Source organism: Lipophrys pholis, assembly GCF_963383615.2.
Source record: "Lipophrys pholis genome assembly, chromosome: 2".
NCBI lineage: Eukaryota > Metazoa > Chordata > Actinopteri > Blenniiformes > Blenniidae > Lipophrys > Lipophrys pholis.
This window is the reverse complement of record NC_137636.1, coordinates 27,087,131-27,106,855: the sequence shown is the minus strand read 5'-3', so window position 1 is coordinate 27,106,855 and position 19,725 is coordinate 27,087,131. Positions and strand designations below refer to the sequence as shown.

At 41.0% G+C, this 19,725-nt stretch overlaps 1 protein-coding gene across 1 annotated transcript in view; it reads right to left on the bottom strand.

Moving 5' to 3' along the window:
• Positions 1-1,361: 1,361 nt before the first annotated feature.
• The window catches only part of thsd4 (thrombospondin type 1 domain containing 4), a gene marked incomplete at its 5' end in the record, with an annotated part of 52,183 nt that continues 33,819 nt past the window's right edge, over positions 1,362-19,725 (bottom strand). The window contains 11 exons of the mRNA XM_080458464.1: positions 1,362-2,976; positions 3,120-3,264; positions 4,810-4,989; positions 5,094-5,267; positions 6,285-6,458; positions 7,348-7,552; positions 9,091-9,220; positions 9,696-9,893; positions 10,048-10,141; positions 10,271-10,446; positions 14,500-14,704. Of these exons, the coding sequence (XP_080314590.1) occupies positions 2,834-2,976; positions 3,120-3,264; positions 4,810-4,989; positions 5,094-5,267; positions 6,285-6,458; positions 7,348-7,552; positions 9,091-9,220; positions 9,696-9,893; positions 10,048-10,141; positions 10,271-10,446; positions 14,500-14,704 (1,824 nt within the window). The 3' untranslated portion in view covers positions 1,362-2,833. The remainder of the gene's footprint in view (positions 2,977-3,119; positions 3,265-4,809; positions 4,990-5,093; positions 5,268-6,284; positions 6,459-7,347; positions 7,553-9,090; positions 9,221-9,695; positions 9,894-10,047; positions 10,142-10,270; positions 10,447-14,499; positions 14,705-19,725) is intronic.

Below are 19,725 nucleotides of genomic sequence, written 5' to 3'. Positions count from 1 at the left end.
TTAGAGTTGGGTGATAAATATTGTTTTCCAAGCACAGACTGTATGATATCAAGCAATAGAATGTAGAACAAAGAGCACAGAAATCATTAACAGATTGATAAAGGCTTCAATAAAGTGCAGCTTGCAACAATCAATAGAATAATTGTGACCAGTCATATTTTTAATAACAAAAGTGCACAAAACCTGCAAAAGAATGCCATTTTTAGGAAATGCGGTTTTGGACTGAAATTCTGAATATTAACTTAGTTTATTGGCAAAATGGTATTACATAATGGGCTTTAGTACATTCCAAAAGGCCCCAAAACATTACATTATTGGCCATCATCACATTGTTACACACCTGTTTAAATACACTAAAGTAGCGTGATGGTGCATTTGGATTTGTTATAATGTTGAAAACGTTGGGAGCAGCATGCATAAGGTTTGGCAACATGACTTCCTATACTCAGGAGAATACCACTAGGTCTATTCAGCCGTTTCTCCATATACCAACTTCTCCTGTTTAAATTAAAAGTTTGCATCTGGGCCAGTTTGGTCGAAAGACTTGGTTGGACAGGATGGAAGCAGACTTCTCATTTAGAACAACTCAAGCTAAAACCTTTTATCTTCTGAGAAGCCACGACCCAGAAGTAGAGGTAGTTATTGTGGCCTTTAATTTTGACCAGGATTTCCTTCCAGTAGGATGTCTGTGTTAAATGTCAGTAATACTACCTTAATTGTTGGAGGAGGAAACCTTCCATTACAAAGCTGAAACCACATGGCCTGTCTGTTTTGTTTCAAGCCCAACAGTCATTTTTGGCAGGAGGGCTGGACGTGATCAGACCTAATATTTTATAGATTATAAGATTTAAAAGAAAAAAAAAAAAAGTAACGGTTGGGATTCATAGAAAAGAAGTTCTGTATTTAGGTCTTTATTGTATGTAACTGGTCCACTTGTGGTTGAGCAGCAAAACTTAATTTTTCAATAATTAATTTCAATTATCCTTAGAGGTTCAGGAATAAAAATGTTACACCAAGATAAATAGTTTTAAACTGTACTTTTATTCTCAAATAAGAATAATATGATGCTTGGAAAAGGCATCACTGGAACCCCCAATTTATGTCTGAAGCTCTCTGGGAGCAGACACCTTTACCGTCCATGTGTGATCAGTTAAATTGAACTTCTGAAGGCGATTATATAAATTCTTTCACTATTTAATAACCACAGCAGAAAAAATTAAATTTACTTGTACACATAATTTCTAATTTTGTTTATTCCAAAGCATCAAGTAAAATTATTTGGGGTTTTACAGTATTGCAATTAAAAAATAATGGATGGAGGACTGGAGTAATCCACAGACTACAGGAGAATTTTATAAATTCCTTACTTCCCAAGTGTCTTTATTTTAGAAAAGAAATATCATGCCATCACAATGGCACCTTGACAAGGGCTCCTTCTCTTAGAGACTGACTTAATACAAGAACAGTACATGTGGGTGGGAGGTAAATTTATAGTGCTTAGAGGAAATTCAAAGCTATATCCTAAAAAAAACAAAGAACTTTCTACAACACACTGGGTGTCGGTTTAAAAGGAAAATTAAACAGCAGAGGTATGGTAGGAAAGGACGGCTCACCATGACTGGAAACCTCACGCATACATCAATAAAGAGCAGTAAAAAGCTGAAGTGATTAATTAAAAAAAAAAAAAAAATCAAATAAGGATATTCAACATATGTTTGATAATTAGGAATTGTACAAATGTGGAATGATCTAATCCCACACAACCAAAAAAAAAAGATACATATACACATAATAGTTTGAACTGGATGAATACAGATGACTTTCTGACCATCAGCCGCTTCTATCCAGCAGGCTGAGGAAAGCCGACATCCAGTTCAGAGGCTGCAAAGGTTTTATCCCCAGTCATGAGGGGGGCCGATAAACGGTGTAGGAAGGGGAAGTGGGGGGCGCACACAAATAAATAAAGGGGATGATTTTTCTCTTCAGTTGCTGGGAGTGAGGCAAACTGTACAGAAAACCCTTAAAAACAAGCTTTATCTTACACATTTTGTCATAGATACATATTTACATACACAATACAGAAGCTGCTTTTACATCTCTTGAGATGTAGGGTGGAAAGAAAAAAAAAGGTTGGTTTGCCAGAGAAACCTGATGTGGGCAAAAATCTAACTTTTTTTTTCTTGTTTTTATGAATCCATGCTGAGTACAGGAAACACTGAGCACCATGGAGGGTTTATAACTCAAAGTTTGTTTGGAGGAAAGGTAAAAATCTGCCCCTGCTGTCAGCGTAAAGGGTAAACCGAGGATTATACATGAGACAGCATCAACTATATCATCTGAGTTTTGTGGAGAAGAAATAAAACTTATTGTTTCATACACCTGCAACAAGTACACCACAATTTACAGTTTGTGGTGCTTCCCTCCTCCTCCACAGGTAATCAACACCCAAAGGTAAATTTAACAGCTGCACTGTTCATCTTGAACCAAGGAAAAGAATTCCTTAAATTAGACTCAATTCAAACCCGAAATCAGTTTCAATTCGGCAGTTTGGGGTTGAACTCTCTCCTCCCTCCAGGGCTCTGATGATCCACTGACTCCGGTCACCCGCTATTCTTAAGGTGCTCTTTTTCTCCAGCCAGCTGTGTCCAAATGCACCAACTCAAATAAAAAGGTCCCTTTGGTTTCCAACCATGGCAAACAAGTCAAGAGTCTGTTTTAGGCGAAGTCCAGCCAGACTCGTCCCCGAGGCCGGCCTACGATCCTGGCGCCCGACGCAGGGTTAGTTCATTTTGGCCCAGCGGGGTGGCCGGGCTGAGGCGGGGAGGGGTTGGGGCTAGCTGCGGCCACGATAGATGGGCTGCCTGTGGGCCACCCGTGAACATGAAGCGCAGCATGTTGCCTGGTAGTAATCGTACACGCAGAGGCGAGCTTGGACCACTACGTTGCAGTTGAAGTATTTGTCTTTGCAGTTCTCATCTATAAGGAAGAAAAAAAAAAAAAAAAGGAAAGAAATCACATGACTGCAGTTACAGGGTGATAATTGGGAAGAATCTTTTCGCTAAATAGAATTTTTGATGCGTAATACTCATCAAGGAATGTCTAAGTTCCTGAAAACGGACCTATTTGAGGTATGCAGGGCTCCGGGTTGCAGTCCTCCTTCTGGGCTGGTCTCCGCTGCTCATCACACTGCTCATTGGACAGCATGTCGTCAGACAGACAGCGAACCTCCCGCACACGGAAGCCTCCCTCGCAGGTCTTGGAACACTGGAACGAATCAGTAAGAGCAATCAGCCTTTACAAGTTCATCTATATGGCACCGTTCATACTTTGAACGCAGCTAAAAGAACGTCACAATTTAAAAATGAGATGAAAAGAAAACATAAAAAAAAAAAAAAAAAAAGGTCAAGTTTGTTATTGAAAGAGAAGGCACTTTAACAGTAGACTGAAACAGATTATAATACACACAAGTTAAAATTGCAGTGGAAAAAAAATCACAATTAAAGATCACAATTAAAAATATAGTTCAAAATAAATTGAATAAAAACAATTGTTGCAATAATAATGGCCAATCGTGTCATAAAACAGTAAAACATTTTTTACAACCACAACATCCACCATGTTTCCTCACTGAAAGAGAAGGAAAACTGTGCACCAGTCCATCCACTTGTGACAAGCAAACGGCACGAAACCTGCAAACAAAAACTTAATTTCCAAGAAAAGCATTCCTTTTCATATTACTGGCTAGAGTTGATACTTTTACCTTTGTCCTAATGAAATAGACGCTTGGCAAAACGTAATTATGATAATGGTTCAAATACCCAATTACACTATTGGAAAGTTATTAATTTACTAGACAATTGGTTATTAGTTGGAGAGAAAAGTGGTAGAAATTCTGACAATCTCAGTTTCCTAAAAGAAACATTTTAAAAAGCTACATTAGCTTTATTAATATAATGTATTTATTTGATTATTATATTAACTCTTACAGTGAAGTTTGGAACATTTCCGGTCAGGCAGCAATGCATACAAATATAAAGTTGCTCCACTTCCACAAAAACATGTTCCTTGAGTGGCCATTAAACTCTTTAGTAACCTTGAGAATATATTTTCTAAATTAAATTCTTTTAAGACTAGGTACATTTTTTTTTTGCTTTGTTATGTTTGCTTTGTTGTTTTATTTTGTTTTGCTGTCATTTTGAACATTTTGATTTGTTTCTCACATGTCCGAAATAAACTTCCATTCATTCATTCAAAACTGCATGAATAGTTTTTTTTTGCCACACTTACACACTTGTAATACTCAATAACACACAAACAGACATCAAGATATACCAAACTGATTTTGGGCTACTGATTAAACTACAATGATTGGATAGTTGGACGTCAAGAAACAGCAACAATGAAAACGGCAAATAAATATAAATCATTAACTTCACGTCATGATGCAGTGTAGTTTTTTCAATGAGACCAAGGTCCTGCCACTCCCTAAACCCTTGGTTCCAAACAACTAGATAACTAAATGCTTGATACATACTGCAAATGTAATATCCAACAGATCAAAAAAAGTTTAGAAAATAAAAGTTACATCAGCAGTGACATTATTAGTGGTTGATTGTTCAGGTTGCGTCTCGAAGCTGAAGAAATCACCAATTTTGCAAAATCAAACAGGACTCACTGAAACTTGACAGCTGCCAAAAAAAACAAAAAACAAAACAGGCTTTGGCAGGTTTTTAATTGAAGCAATTATGCAGGTCATCCCACCGTGAAGTCGTTTGGTTGTTCAGAGAAAGGAGGGTTTGATTTACTCACAGCGCTCCAGTCTGTGTGGTACCACTTGGCTCCGCAGGCCTTCGGGTTGCAGCTCTGCTGGCTCAGAGGTCGGTCCAGGGACGAGCACTCGTACGGCGGCATGACCGTGAATCCTTCATCTGACTTCATCAAACACACCACTGACCTCTGCTGGCTCCCCGGGCCGCAGTCCGCTGAGCACTACCTCACAAAAAACAGAAGAAAATCAACAGTATCGCTCAGACGGTGAGGATTTAGTTTCAGACTGCAAAGAGACCGTCATGGTGTCCCTGTGGGAGTCGTACCTGACTCCACAGCCCCGTGAACCACTCGATTCGGTTCTCACAGGGGCCGTTGTTGCAGACCTGGGACTCTGCGGGCTGCTCGCTGCCACACCCCTCCAGAGGGAGGCTGCTGATGTGGTTGTTCAGGCAGAGGACCCCCCGGGTTCGTACTCCCATCCCACATTCAGAAGAGCACTGCAGAGTCAAAAGTCAGGTTGTTCAACAGGTATTTGTCCTAAACGGTGAGGAAACGCATTTGCAAGCATGAATGTTTTACAGAACTTCAATATTGAGGGAAAACAAAGTTTGACCCAGTTCTTCCAGTCTGAAATGCATTTAGTGAAAACGGCTTCATTTATGTCCCTGTCCCAGTCCCATTGTGTTGTGCAGTGCTTCGAGTTTAAGTGAATACACGACTGTAAAACAAAAACATCTGTGCAATTCTGCTTGCTTCTTTAATCAGTTGCAAAACTCTTCCTTTCCAGCTTTAACTTACTGTCCGTACCACATTAACCCAAAAAATTTCAAATTAATTAATAACCTGTCGACAGCCTCAGCTCTCAGTATTAGGTGGACTGGAGGGAGAATAAATGCAGCGCTAACCGACATACAGGTGTGGTTAGTCTCCCTTACTCACATGTTGGACACGTCATCTTTACCTGTAACGGCTCTCAGTCTTACGCTGGGAGTTTGGATATCAAATTAATAGAATGAGCAGCATTTTCAGCAATTGGTGGAAAAAATCCTCAATTATCTATATGGAAGGCATTCAAGTACAGCGTGAGCACAAGAAACAAGCATTTTATAAATGTTGGGAACAAGGGAATTTAGTTTTGTGCAGTAACATTTAGAAAGAAACATTTTAAACAGAAATCTATTTGTGGCTTCAGCCACTGAAAACGACATAGGTTAGCTGAATAATCAGGTTAAATCACAATCTGAACACAATTGGTGAAGGGGGCATTTCAGTTTGGAATTGGGTTCCTCTTAAATATATTTAAATTCAAAATCACTCTAAAGTATAAGGAATCATCTTCTCAATCAAATCTGATCTGCCCTCTAGTTAGGAATCACTAAGCATCCTTATGTGCTGTGGTTTTGAGGAGCAGCAACTTGAGTGATGAGGACCGGCCTGTTGTGTACAATGGCCGCCTCTGTTATCAGGCCTGAATGAATGAATGTCACTGTGTCTCCCGCCGCTCCCACACCTACCCTGTTGCCCCACTCGGTGTAGAACCAGCTCTTGGCGCAAGCTCCCATGTCGCAGTTCTCCACGTCGTTGGGACGCAGATTCATGTTGCACTCCTCGTCGGGAACAAAGTCGCCCACGTTGCTGACACAGCGTACCTCCCGTGACCTCTGACCCAGTCCACAAGGCACTGAGCACTAATGGAAACACAGGATATGCGGTTAATACAGCGCTGTGTAGGTAGAAAGGTTGCGTTGATGCTTTTTTAGTTTTTCCCTGATTATGTTTCATGTAGAGCATGAGGACATAAAAAGTACTCTGTGTACTTCCCGTCATTTGCTTTATGCATACAAGCCCAATTCCAAAAGGTAGTTTGATGAGCAACTGTAAAACGTACAGGATGCAATTATTTACAATTTATATGAACCCATATATCTTCTTCTTGTAACAAGTACTTGTAAAAGAGAAATTGTCAGAGCCAACCAAAACCAGATTTGTTTTTTTTGTTTTTTACTGTGTGCTGATAACAAGCCTGATGGTCTCTTTGACTGGCTTTGATGCAAAGACAGCAGCATTTTTGGATTGTTTTCACATGTGGCTCCTCCTTTTGCTCTTGAATGAACTATGTCCAAAGACAATGGATATCTGGAATTGTTCCTGAGCCCATGCAGCGGTTTTCCAGTGCGTGCCTGAATTTAACAAGGGATGACTTATGCTCCCACCATCTCATCTATCCAATATTAGATGTATGAGCTGTCTGGAATCATTTATTATGGTTATTGCCTTTCTCATTGAAGAACATTTTGCAGAGATTTTCCAGAATTTTCTGTCACATTATTTCACAGAATAATGAACCTCTGCACTTCTGAGAGATTCAGACTCATATCTAGTCACGGTACTGTTCGCCGTCTCTTTCTATGATCTATATCCCATAGTGAATAAAGTATAAGATATGCAAATAACCGCTTACTCAAAGAAACAACGTGCTAAAAGAGTGGAAAGAGTGAAGCACTTTCACAATTAAAAACATGACGACATACTGAATGAAATGTGTCGAGTTCACAATGGCTTGTCGCCGTCACTCACAGCGGTCCACTCAGAGCGGATCTGCCACTCACTGCAGATCTTCAGCTGGCAGGTGATGGTGGTCTCGGGCCGCTCCAGGTGTCGACAGCGGGTGGTGTGGACGTTGAGGGTGCGGTTGGCGTAAACCTGGCGACACAGGACCTGCCGCTGCTGCATGCCCAGGCCGCACGTCTTACTGCATTCTGACCACTCTCCGATGTCCCAGCTACTCGGGTGAAAAGCAAGAGATGAGAAGAAATGTTTCAAATCCCTGATTCGTACATTTAACTTTAATGTCTACAGTCCTGCTCATTTTAACTAGTTGTTTTTTTTTGGGCAAGTGACCAAATTTAGTGACTTGTGTAATTCGTCCAGTTTCTCCCAACATATGCACAGCAAATGAAGGGCACTAACAGGTCAAAGGTTTAAAAGGTTGGGCTGAAATTTATGATATGTGCCGCTTTTGTAGGATCTTTAGAATTTAATTTACTACCTTTCTTCCTTTCCTACTTTACTTACTTTCAAAAATACCGCCATTGCTGGTGTTTTTGCCTTAAAAGGATGCATTTAACAGTTTCCAACAACATATAGAGCAGATGTGCAAGCGTACATCCAGTGGGTCAGTTTTAAGTTTCGTGTCCATTTTATCTAGTATCAAGTTTTTGGTACGACTTACAGTAGAACGGTACTCAAAGGTTTACGGCAGGGGTCTTCATGTCCGGGCCTCGACGGCTGGTGTACTGCATGTTTTACCGCTCTCCAAGCTTCAGCACACCTCAATCGAATATCAAGCTTGTAAAGAAATCCCAATTACACGCCTCTTACTCTATTCAGGTGTGTTGCAACTTGGAGAGACCGAGAACGTGCATGACACCAACCCCGAGGCCTGGAATTGAAGACCCCTGGTTTACAGGATGTGAGGACCTGATCGCACAACAATTTAAAAGTCCAGTTAGAAATTGATCCTATTTAAAGAACCATTGGAGCTATAAATTCGGAAAATGTTTTTTATTTTGGTTAGTTTTATGTGATTTTTACCCACTGTCTTTAAAAAATTAAATAAAATTCTCTTATTACAGATGACTGACTGCAGTAGCCTGCAATAAAAACATGAGTGTAAAATGTTAAGCGTTCTATGTTGTTAGCACACAATTTGATCAGCCAATCATAAAGATGTAAGTTTCCCTAATTAGAAAGATACTAAAACAGCTTTCTTCACGCAGAAGTCAAACTAAGTCCAATAAGCACAGGTATAAAGTAATAAAACATTTTCAAAAATGTGAATGAATACATTGCAGGAAAACCCAGTCTTTCCGTTTGCATGTAGAGAAGGAGAGTTACGTCACAGTATGCGACAGAAGCATCAGCAGCGTCGTCTTTATGGAAGCCGTGTTTACGGTTGTACTGAAAAAGGATACAGTGAAAGCAGTGCTTGTTCTTGTGTTTTAGTTGTTTTATATTCAAACGCCTCATTTCTTCATCGGTTCAAGCAAACAAACAGTGTGCCTTTATCCCTGAAAGAACAGGAAATAACTCGTGCCATTCATGATGTTGTGTTTTCTCCAGGACTCTGATTGGCTAGCGGGGCTTCATGCTTCTAGTTACGCTGCCCCTCCAGGTTTGGCATGCTCTTTGTAGCTCTGAATGAGGTTTTAACCAGGTCCGTTATTTTCCACACCTTGGTGATCATTGTGCAGATAACAGCCATTTTAAACAGCGACGTGCACTTTACACAAGCACAGGAGAACAAGAGCGGTCACTCACAATGCGGGGCATGGCTGCAGGTTGCAGGCCTCTTCTTGTGGGCTGGGTCGGCTGCTGCTGTCACACAGCGCGTCTGATACCTGGACCTGGTTCAGCCGGTGGACGCAGTTAAAAACAGAGTACCTGAAACCTGAAAAGCAGAATACAGATTCAAGTGCAGCCCAAGCAAACTGATTGTGTTTTATCAAAAAGTAATAGTCAGAATCATAATGTTTAAAGTATCTAACCATGAGCATGTCACATTCGCATAGAGAACAGGCTTGTTTATACGCCTCTAATAAATGTGACATGCTTCCCTAATGCCTATCTGATGTAGTTTTGAATAGTTAATGCCATCAGAGGGGTTTCTGTCAAACAGTTTGCATTAGTTACACTTTGAATGGCCCAACATTGATCTTTTTGAAATAAATATCAAGAAAAAGACACATAACATAAAAGAGTCCAAATTAAACTTTTTGTTGCCGACCATTGTAATCAGAGTGTAAAGGATTATAGATGCAACATGTTATAGTATGAAAGAGCAGTTTTGGCACGACTTGGGCACTTCAAAAAGTTAAACTGAATTCTGCCACAATCAATAGTCAAAGCAAAGTGTGTGATCCAACCTTTCCCACAGGAAGCGCTGCATTCTGTCGTGCCGCTCTGTCTCCAGTTGTACTCTCTCTCACGTCTGGCTGGTGGAGCGACTGGTACCTGGATGTCGGGGCGGGGAGGGGGGTACCAGCCCCCGCCTGCCGAGTTAAAGGTTTCCTGTTGGGTGTCGGTGTGCTGGTTGTATCCTCCCTGCCCATTGACAGCATTCCCTGAAACATTACCACAAATGAAAAGTAGCAAGTTCTGAAGTAAATTTGAGATTCTGTTTAAAGCTTTATCCGCCAGTTCTTTTCTCAGTTCGTTGTTCCGTCTAGAAAATGCAGCGAGCAACCAGATGTTTGGCAGCAGAAAGTGAGTCTCTACCTTCTGCTCTGTGGTTTGGTTGCTGTCTGGTCTGTGTCTCAGAGGGCAAACGGTACTCATAGTGAACACCGGGGTTTGGCTGTTGGAAGATCATCTGAAACAAGGCAGACAATAACCCTAAAATAATGTCCCTTCATGTACTTGCCTGTCCATCACACCATGAATAGAAAAGTGAGTCACTACTATCACTGCCTGTTGAGGGAAGAGCTCATTTGTTACCCACATAAACATCCAGGATCTCATTGGTGGGCCCTTCAGCGAGGAAGGACTCCCCAGCCGTGCTGCTGATTTCATTGGGTCGGCGGTAGGTGAACATGGTGCCCCCACCTTCATATTTCCCTGGCCGGTCGATAGCCCAGTTTCCATTAATGATGGACCGGCCTGATCGGCTTCGCAGAGCTGGAAGAGACGGGCGGCACAACCACACAATTACCACAGACAGCCCTGACCTCTGACGAGAAGGAAAATACCTCTTACACATAATTATTATTTCACGTAAAACCATTCTGACGTAGTAAAGACCTGTAGTAGGTTGACTTTTAGTTTTGTTTAAAAGTAATTCTGACACCGGACTTCTCCACCCAAAAACAGTAACATGAGCTGCGGAAATAAAGTCTGTCACTTGGACTTTAAAGTCTTTTTACAAATGTGACAAATCTGTTTGTGCTGGCAAATCTGTCATACAAATCCTGTAAGAAAATCTCCCGAGAAGTTTTCCATGGATTTTTGTGGATTAAAGGCAAGACGCCATTAGGAGAGCATTAGATGTGTAACATTAGACAGTCTTGTAAAAGAGTGTTTGGATAACTAAAAGCACTATTAGAGATGAACAGCATAGAACCGAGGCCAAACTGAGGGGTGGGGGGGTGGGGGGGTGGAGGAAGTGGTGAGGATGCAGAGGGAGCCTGCTGAAAGATTTCTGCCACCGGCTGCAGGTTTAAAACAACTCGAAAATGTCATACACATTCATTAACTCAAGATTAGCACTTTCAAACAACTGATTATTCATCAAGAGAATCTAATAAATTGCGAAAGTGAAAGGTGTCAATGTCCATGCTTGTGTATGCTTTTTGCTTGGCTCTATGTCAAAGTTTGTGTGTGTGGTTTTTAAAGCTCAGAGTTTCTGAATATGCAAACCTCAAAGCAGCCTACATGTATTTAAGGATTGACGTGAGGTTTCAGGGCTGAGGGACTAAGTGTGTAAGGGATGGTCAGGCTCAGTCACAATTTGTGAGGGTTAACAGTAGTGAAGGGCCAGGGAATGGATTTCACGCTGAAAGCGCGCGCGTGTGTGTGTGTGTATTTATAAAGAATGTTATTTGATGGGCGAAAACAGAGAGGAATTTGGACAGTAACCAGCAAATCTATCCTTAGTCCCTTCCCTTCCCTCACTAGTGGAATTCCTTACCATAATTAAAACAAAGATATTTGGGCTTGAAGGGAAAGACTCGCTAATGAAAACATGTTTTTACACTTTCTTCACGCGAAGCCCTGATGAATGGGGGTGAATCGGGGGGCCTACTCCTCATCTCTGAACCTTCTGCTGCATTGGGGCGCTCCTGAAACAATGTCCGACATTCCAACAGCCGCTTCGAGAAATAACCCACTGCAGTGTTTTACCTCCATAAAGACATCAACTATCTGTATCGGCTATTTTAATGAGAGGCCCCACTGACGGTTGAATAGCGACATGGGTTCATGGTTAATCCTGCAAGCAACTGCTACCTGCGTAGCTGGACTCAGCAAACTTGTAATAAAAAAACGAAATACATTAAACATAACTCTATATTCATGACCTCTGGTGAACTTTTTTGTTCCCCGGGTGTCGAACTTTCCAACTGTAATTTAACACTGCATGTGGTGGAGATTCTTATTTTCTCTGCATATATTTATATCTGGAACGAGAGCAGAGCGCCGCAGCTGACAGCATCTAATGAAACTGCAAACCAGGATGGAAACTGAAACACTACATTATGCGGGAGACAGCTAAATTAGCTGTTACCTTAGACAAGTACTACAGCAAACACTGCGAGGCCACAAATTTAAAATCCATAAATGCATGAGAAGCAGTACTGTTGTAAAATTACCCAAATTCCTCAACCTGTTTCATCCTCACGTCTCGGGGTGTTGTCGGGCCTCAGTATGTATGATGTGTTTGTTGAGCTGTGGTGTAACGGATCACCAAACTTGTAGTTCACATCTCCTCACAGTTCAGACCATTTTAACCAGCATTAAAAAGAAAAAAGAAGAAAAAAAACTATCAGGCTGAGGGTGAAGTTGAGGTTGAACAATGAATTAAATTTCATAGTTTAAAAACCCTCATTTGGAAAAAAGAAAAGTCTATTTTAAATTCACAAAGGCAAAGTTTCCATTGTTGGGCAATTCAAATAAGCTGTTTACAGAGTTGCTTCGACCGTCATGCATCATGTTTTGGGGGAATTTAATGTAAACAAAGTCATTAATATTTGGCATCTCAGGATGGCAAATCCACAATTCAAATACGAGACTGATGTGGAACATTTTTACTGCAATACATCTTGACTACAGTGTCATATCACCCTGAGACACTGTGGGTAGGTCACACTGCTACTACATCGAATGAGGTTGAGAGGAGTCAAACTCTGATCTGAACAAAAAACAGATATTATTCAGGTGTGTGTTGTCTATATAAAGTGGAGGAAACTAAAGCAATGGGAGAGATAGGTTGGGGTTCTATTCAGAGTGGCAGCTGACTTCGTTTCTTTTACGATCCTAAAAAAAAAACCTCCTGTGCATCATCGAAACCCCGACTCTTCATCTTTGTCTCCGTCTCACAAAATTCAACAACAGATCGTATTGACAACGATGTCCTTTCTTCCAGAGGACCAAGGACTAACAAAAGTTTAAGTTTGGTGTTTTGAAATAATATCTGGACGGCACCAGAAGCATGTTGCGGTGGAGTAATGACGGCTTTTAAATATGCGATGGTGAGATAATGAAAAAGTGAGGAGCTGGCTGCCAGATCGGACTCCTCTACCTGCCTACGATCATAGAAGCTGCCCGATTGTAGCGATGTGCAAGTCCAGAATGAAAGACTCAAAATCAGTTTATAGACTCGTGACTCATTGTCTCTATAAACTCATTCAGTTCATCAGCTGCGTAGAAAAGACCAGACAGAATGTCAATGACGTGCAACTGCTACTTTAAAAGCATTGGTAGAAATATTTCAACCGAGTTGCTGCACCAGGACTGTTGGGGAAGCAACAGCGTCAGTTTCTTGTTTCAATTTAAATCTTCTATTTCCATTCACAGAGTTGCTAATGTAAGAGTGGAGAAGTGCGACTGTGAGCCGATTCGTTTGCAGAAGCAAAGATAAATTATAACTGAGTGTTTCGTGTGTAACTCTGTGAGGTTCTCAGCAGTTCAGCCCTTTCACTATCGCATTAAATGACATTAGAAACTAGATTTTCTCAGATGTGGAAAAACTATAAAAATTCACGTTTTCTCCTTCGTAGTCTGAATATAACATTTGAGTTCAATGAACAAGATGTAAAAAATTTTGTTATTCTTATAGTTTTGCACCTTTAAAACTAAAGAATTTTTTGTTATGAAACCTTTTTTTTTTTGAACAAGAACACAGATTATACATGTTGCTCACACTTTTGTGCATGTCACCAGTCCTGTCACTTAGCCTGTAGGGAATAGTACTGAACGGTGAAATGTATTAATTAAATTCAATAAATGAATAAAGAAAAAGAAAAAAATACCAAAACTAAAACTTCTTAAAATTGTTTCTCTAACTTTCATTACTTATGAGTATATTATTGTCAGTTTGCACACTTGAATTGCAGTAGTTTTGGACATTGGTATCACTATTAACATTTTGTTTCATGTAAGGTTTGTCAAATTTTCCAATTTTGCACAAGTTTAGAATGGATAATCTCTTGACACCCACCCCATCACTTCCACCGTAGACAATATACGTTACATTAACGTACACTGCAAATACATTTCTTTCATTCTAATTCACTTAAATAGTTTTTTTCTTTCTACCGTTTTGTCTTTCTTGTTTGAACTATTTTAGTGTTTTCATTGTTCTGCACCAATTCCACCAGAACATATTCCTTGGGGTGTTAAAAAAAAAAAAACTATACCTGAAACTAAACCCGTTTCTGATTCCGATTTTTGCCTACGATTTAAATAACTTTTCGCACTATGCAACAGACTGGGCAATGGGAATGGGTGAAGCTATCGTGAGCATGTGGATTCCCAAACACTCTGTGACAGATTAAAATGATTCAAAAACCCAATTTACTTTGCAGAGTCAAAAAATTTGAATCGGTCAAAAGAATTGTTGAGAAGTAGTAAACACGTCTTAAGTAAGAAGACCCCGCCGAGTACCACTGCCCCACTTAGCTCAGGTTTCTCTGTTGACACCCCGGTGAAGTATTGACCCGCATTCTGACCACCCACCTAGGTAGTTCCTGCTCTTCACCATCTCCGTGACGTTGATCTTGGTGGCTCCTTCTGGGATTTCCACGATCTTGTGGTAGCCGACTTTGGTCAGGCTGTGACTAAACAATCCCGAGACCAGCCTGCAGGTTGTGTTGTCCCCGCCACACACGCCACACTTGTCCATCACCTTTTCCGAGCCGAGATAATCATCGCAGCCGAGATTCTGCACAGAAGAGAGAAGGGCACATGGAAAGATCATTATTACAGTCAAATAGATGTCAATGAAATCCATGCTGAAATAAAATAAAAAAAAGGTAAGTTTCCTGAATATTGCAAACACAGAAAGAGCTTTGTAAAAATATACACTAATTCAAGCTGGACCTGCTAAATTAGCCTCATAAAATGATATTAACTGAAATAACAGAATAACTAATTAACAGGGTTCATGTTACTTTACAGAAGTTTTTTTGCTTTGACCGCCTTTGAACTGAGTCGAGGATTTCCTTCCCTTTTCTCCAGGGTGTGAATTTTCTATGTCACATTGATGGTAATAAATTACAGGAAACCTGGGCACAGTAAAAATAGAACCGTTAACATCAGCAGTCCATAAATTCACTCAAACCGGCAGTAAAAGCAGCTCACTGTGCAAACAGGTGGTCCTGGGGCTCAAACTGGCTGCACTGAGCTAACATACACTCAAACACATGGAGCTGCGGCTCCAGCTGTACCGAGGGACGGCCAAAACACACCACTTTTGACACACATTCGACAGCTCTGATTGTACAGCACCCACTCCCCGGGCCCTCGGATCCGTGTGCAGCTCCCACCTGGCTCCACGGTCAATCCTCTGATTGCTGCTGACATATTGCAAATGCTATGGGGTTGTAAGATAAACACGTTTCCCTCCAAGTTAATGTGTGCACTTGGAGCCCAGCGGTTTTGTGCTTCTGCCAAAGTTGCAGTTGACATTAATGTCTGAAGTCTTATTATCGATGTAGGAGAGACAGCAAAAGGAGAATTACAGGTAATTCCAAACTGCTGCATTTCACATTATGTACATTTAAGGCCTCTGTAGCTCATGTTGACTTTCCACCATTTGCCTCCTCTATGGAAATGGCGTTTTCACAAGAGATTGAGAGACTTTAGTTTAACTTCGACAGATTTTTTTTTTTATCTCGGGAAACGACAAGAATGTGTTAACATTCGTTAAGTTGAAACCACACTCTCAGGTGTTCTTGAAATAATCCCCTATTTGTGAAGATCTGAGTTCAAGTGAACATCTGTTTCTCCATCATCTAATTGAGATAATTCAGAGGGTTTACTCTACAATAACACTACCACTACCTTTGGCATTGACATGCAGACAACCAATTATTTTTATACCATTATGATCTTAAAAAAGTTATTATTTGTGATGAATAGAGATTTGGCCCATTAATCCTGAAATGTTTACATGCTGGTCGTTCACTTTGGGCGTTTTGTTGCTTATTTTCATGAGCTTGCAAAAAAAACAGAGATTTCATTGTCTGCAGTTTCATCCAGCACGCCCTGTTGAACTTTGATCTTGTCCGACTGCCACGGTAACCTGGGAACATCCTGTCTATGTGACCTAAACCTCAACTGGCTCCTCCCGATGTTCGGGGATAACGGCTTGATAGGTATCGACCATAGGTGAGGAAATAGCAGTGGACCGACTGGTAAATAGGTTCGTTTGTGTTTTCGCTCTCTCTGTTACCACAATAACAGTCTGGCAAACCAATTGTGTTACCAATACTGGTGATTTGAATACCTCTCTTCTCATTACTTATTAATAAGATGACAAGATGGTGAAAGTCTTTCACGTTGGTTAAAAGTCTCTTTGAAGTGAATACGTGTATTGAAAGTCATTCAAAGGCATTTGTGGCAGTACTATGTCAACAATATAGGGACAGACGAATGGATGGACGTCTGTATCTGAAGACAAAATACCTCCAGCTTTTGGCCGTTACTGGCAGACACATAAAATGACTTAAAATATAACTCCCTCAACAGACCCGAGCCTGGCTGCTGGGCTCTACATGTGGTCATACAGTGCCAATGTGAACTCCAAAGACAAATGACAAAAACAAAATTCCAAGAAGTCATGAAAAATGTGGTCATCTCCATGGATTTCACAGCACTACAGCAGTCATAAATCATCTGTGGACTGAAGAAGCAGGGAACGAAAAAAGAAAAACTGACTAAAAGGTGTGCAGTAGAGAAAAGGAGAAAGAAAAGGTGGAGTTGGGTGCAGCGGCTGAGGAGCAGAGCGATTCAGGCGAGGTGAACTCAGGAGGAGAGTCAGCCTCTTCCACCCACAGCACCTCACAGCGGTCCTGGCCAAAACACCACCTGGGCCAAAACAAACACCAAGTGCCTCCTTCCACACAGGAAATAAGTGATGGGAGAGAAGAACAGCAAACCAAGAGCTCCGGGAAAAAAAAAAAAAAAAAAAAACCTAAATAAAACTGCCAAAGGCTTTTGTGGGTAGAAAGGAATTAAGTTCCAGTGCAGCACATAGCTGGATAAAGGGGGGGATCTCCATAACCAAACATAATACAATAACACAGCAAAGCACAGCAGCCTTTCAGAGTAAAATTATACAGATCAGAAACTACGACGCCACCGTCCAACTATCAAGACATGACAACTAAACAGTGTGTTAACGGACAAATAAAACCGGTTAACCTGATTAACAATGAAATAATCTTTCCACATTTTCAACATTAGATCCTTAAACCTCAACCCCAAAAGCTTTAGCAGAAAAGCAGCTTTTTGCCTCAAAATGTGAGGAAAAATTTCTCCTCTAATGATCCTGGCTGATATATGGCGAGAAGTTATGAGCAGCAATTCAGATGGAAACCTCTTAAGGTAGTAGTGGAGACAGGTCAGACTGATTCATTCACCTCAAGTCTGTATTGACAAGGAAAAATATTGTGGGTGTCGATATAAAACGGGATATTTAATTTGCCAATATGTGCAGAGCCTAAAAGATTTCAAGGCCAACTAAACAGGACATGGTGGAAAACTGAAGTACTTTTACTGTTTAAACTGCTTCACTGTCAAAAACAAGCTTTTAAGTCTTAAAATGGCAGGCAAGTACCAAACACTAATGTCTCCTTGAATAGTCCTTCAAATGGTCTCCTTTCCGCTGCAGGCCGTCACAGAGAACGATAACCTTTACCATGAACCTTTCTGGTGTCAGGACACATGAACCTCATGGGCTCTTCCCAACTGAACCCAGAGCACAAATCCTCAGTGTGGCTGATGATGAACGAATAGAAAAGGCAGCTCTGGAGTCCTTCCTGGTTTCGTCACACTGAGACCAAATCACTGCTTCTGTCACCGTCCCTCCGCGGGTGGCTCGCGCAATCTGGCGAAGGCGATCGGCCTGCGTTTCACTGGAAAGCCAAAGACAGTCGTTTCTTTTCTAAACGTTGCAGAAGCCCACCCTCATCTGGAAATCGTTACACGTGTCAAAACGGAAGAGTCTTCTCTCAGTCGACTCTCCAACACTGAAAACAAGACCATCTTAAAGTGAATCCTGGTGGGATTTTCCCCACACGATGCAGCTGGTCGAGTTCTTGCTACGAAATGAACTCGCACAGTTTTTGCTCGAAGGCACTTGTCACTGGAGATTTCTTCTGCTCGCAGAAAACGCATGAAGACATGTTGAATTAGACAGACGTCCTCGGAGGTGAGCCGTCTGATTGAAGTGCACACGTGTCCTCAGTGGCCTGCAGACACTTCTGCTCCCTCCAGCTTTTAATGTTTGAACACTGAAAACTAAGTGGGGCTGAGACCTTTGTGCCTGGACCCCGGGGAGTCGGCGTGATGGCCGCCAAGTGAACTGTGCACTGCAGGCCGTGGGGCTAAAAGTTAAGTGTAACCCCAAAACTAATAATAATTACAACAACAAGTCATTTGTGGGGTCATGAGAATTTGGGGATTCCAAAAACATACAGGACAGGCTTCGACCTTCGTCTTGCTCGACCTCTTGAACCTGAGGCACTACGACAACAGCGGCAATATGCTTTCAGGCTGCCGTTCCACTATATTCAGGCAGATTTTTTTTTAAACAGGATGAGGTCAGAACCTAGTACACCGTCAAAAAATAAATAAAATAAAATTGAAGTACGGTGGGACTCTATATTGATTCCACAAGGTACTATCTATACTTCGATACCCAGTTGAGCTCATTTTTCGGTCCATGTGAAACATTCTAGGTCAAATACTTTCTGAACATTAAAAGTCAAATGTATGTAAAGCTGCTTTTAGATGTTCAGGGCTGTAATACCATGTAACTGTTTAGGTTTGATTGATTCTAGGCTTTGTTTCAGAAGCCTCGCAGGTTTAGCACAGAGTAGAAACATCTGATAGAACACCACATATGAAAACTAAAAACCACCGACAAGATGGCCATTTTCCCTAAAAAACAAACAAAAAAAAAAAGTACCACAAAAATACAAACAAGTTCCTTAAGTCAATGATACAATGCAGTACCTTTAAACGTACCAACATGGTAACAAAGCATTCTCCTTCATGTACAACAACGTACTTTATTGTTGGTGTGAAAACAATCTAGAGCTGATCAGCATGAGAGACTTTAATAACCCAGTCAGATCTTCATGCAGGAAGACACGCTGAATATTTAAGAATACATTTCATTTGTAACGCACTTTACATTTAAACAACCTCAAAGTGCTACCGAAAATTGTTTTAATTATTCAAAGAAAAGGTAGGTCTGGCCGAGAAAATTCTGTTAAAGTTTAAAAGGGACACATAAAACACTTAAAAAAAAAAGAAAAAAAAACAGCCTTTTTAAAAAAGATAGGTTTTTAGTTTTTGTTTAAACACATCAGTCGCTTGTGGAGCCCTCATGTGGTCAGGGAGGGCGTTCCAGAGTTTTGGGGCAACTGAGGAGAAGGCCCGATCACTCACCATGCAGAGGTTGGTTCTGGGGACCTGGGGGGAGTTTTGGGCTGAAGAGCAGAGTTTGCATATGTAGGAACAGAATCTCTATGACACATCAGTAGTTCCAGCTGCATTATCAATATGGCATTCTATAAGCTTGTTGCTCATGAGAATCTGCGGACCCACCGTTAATCCAACTTCAGTGAAAACAGAATATGTGAGAATTTATACAGCGTCTTCTTGCACACGTCAAAACTTCAAGAGAAATGTGTTTCTCCAAAGCAGGAATGACCAACATTTCTCACATAATTC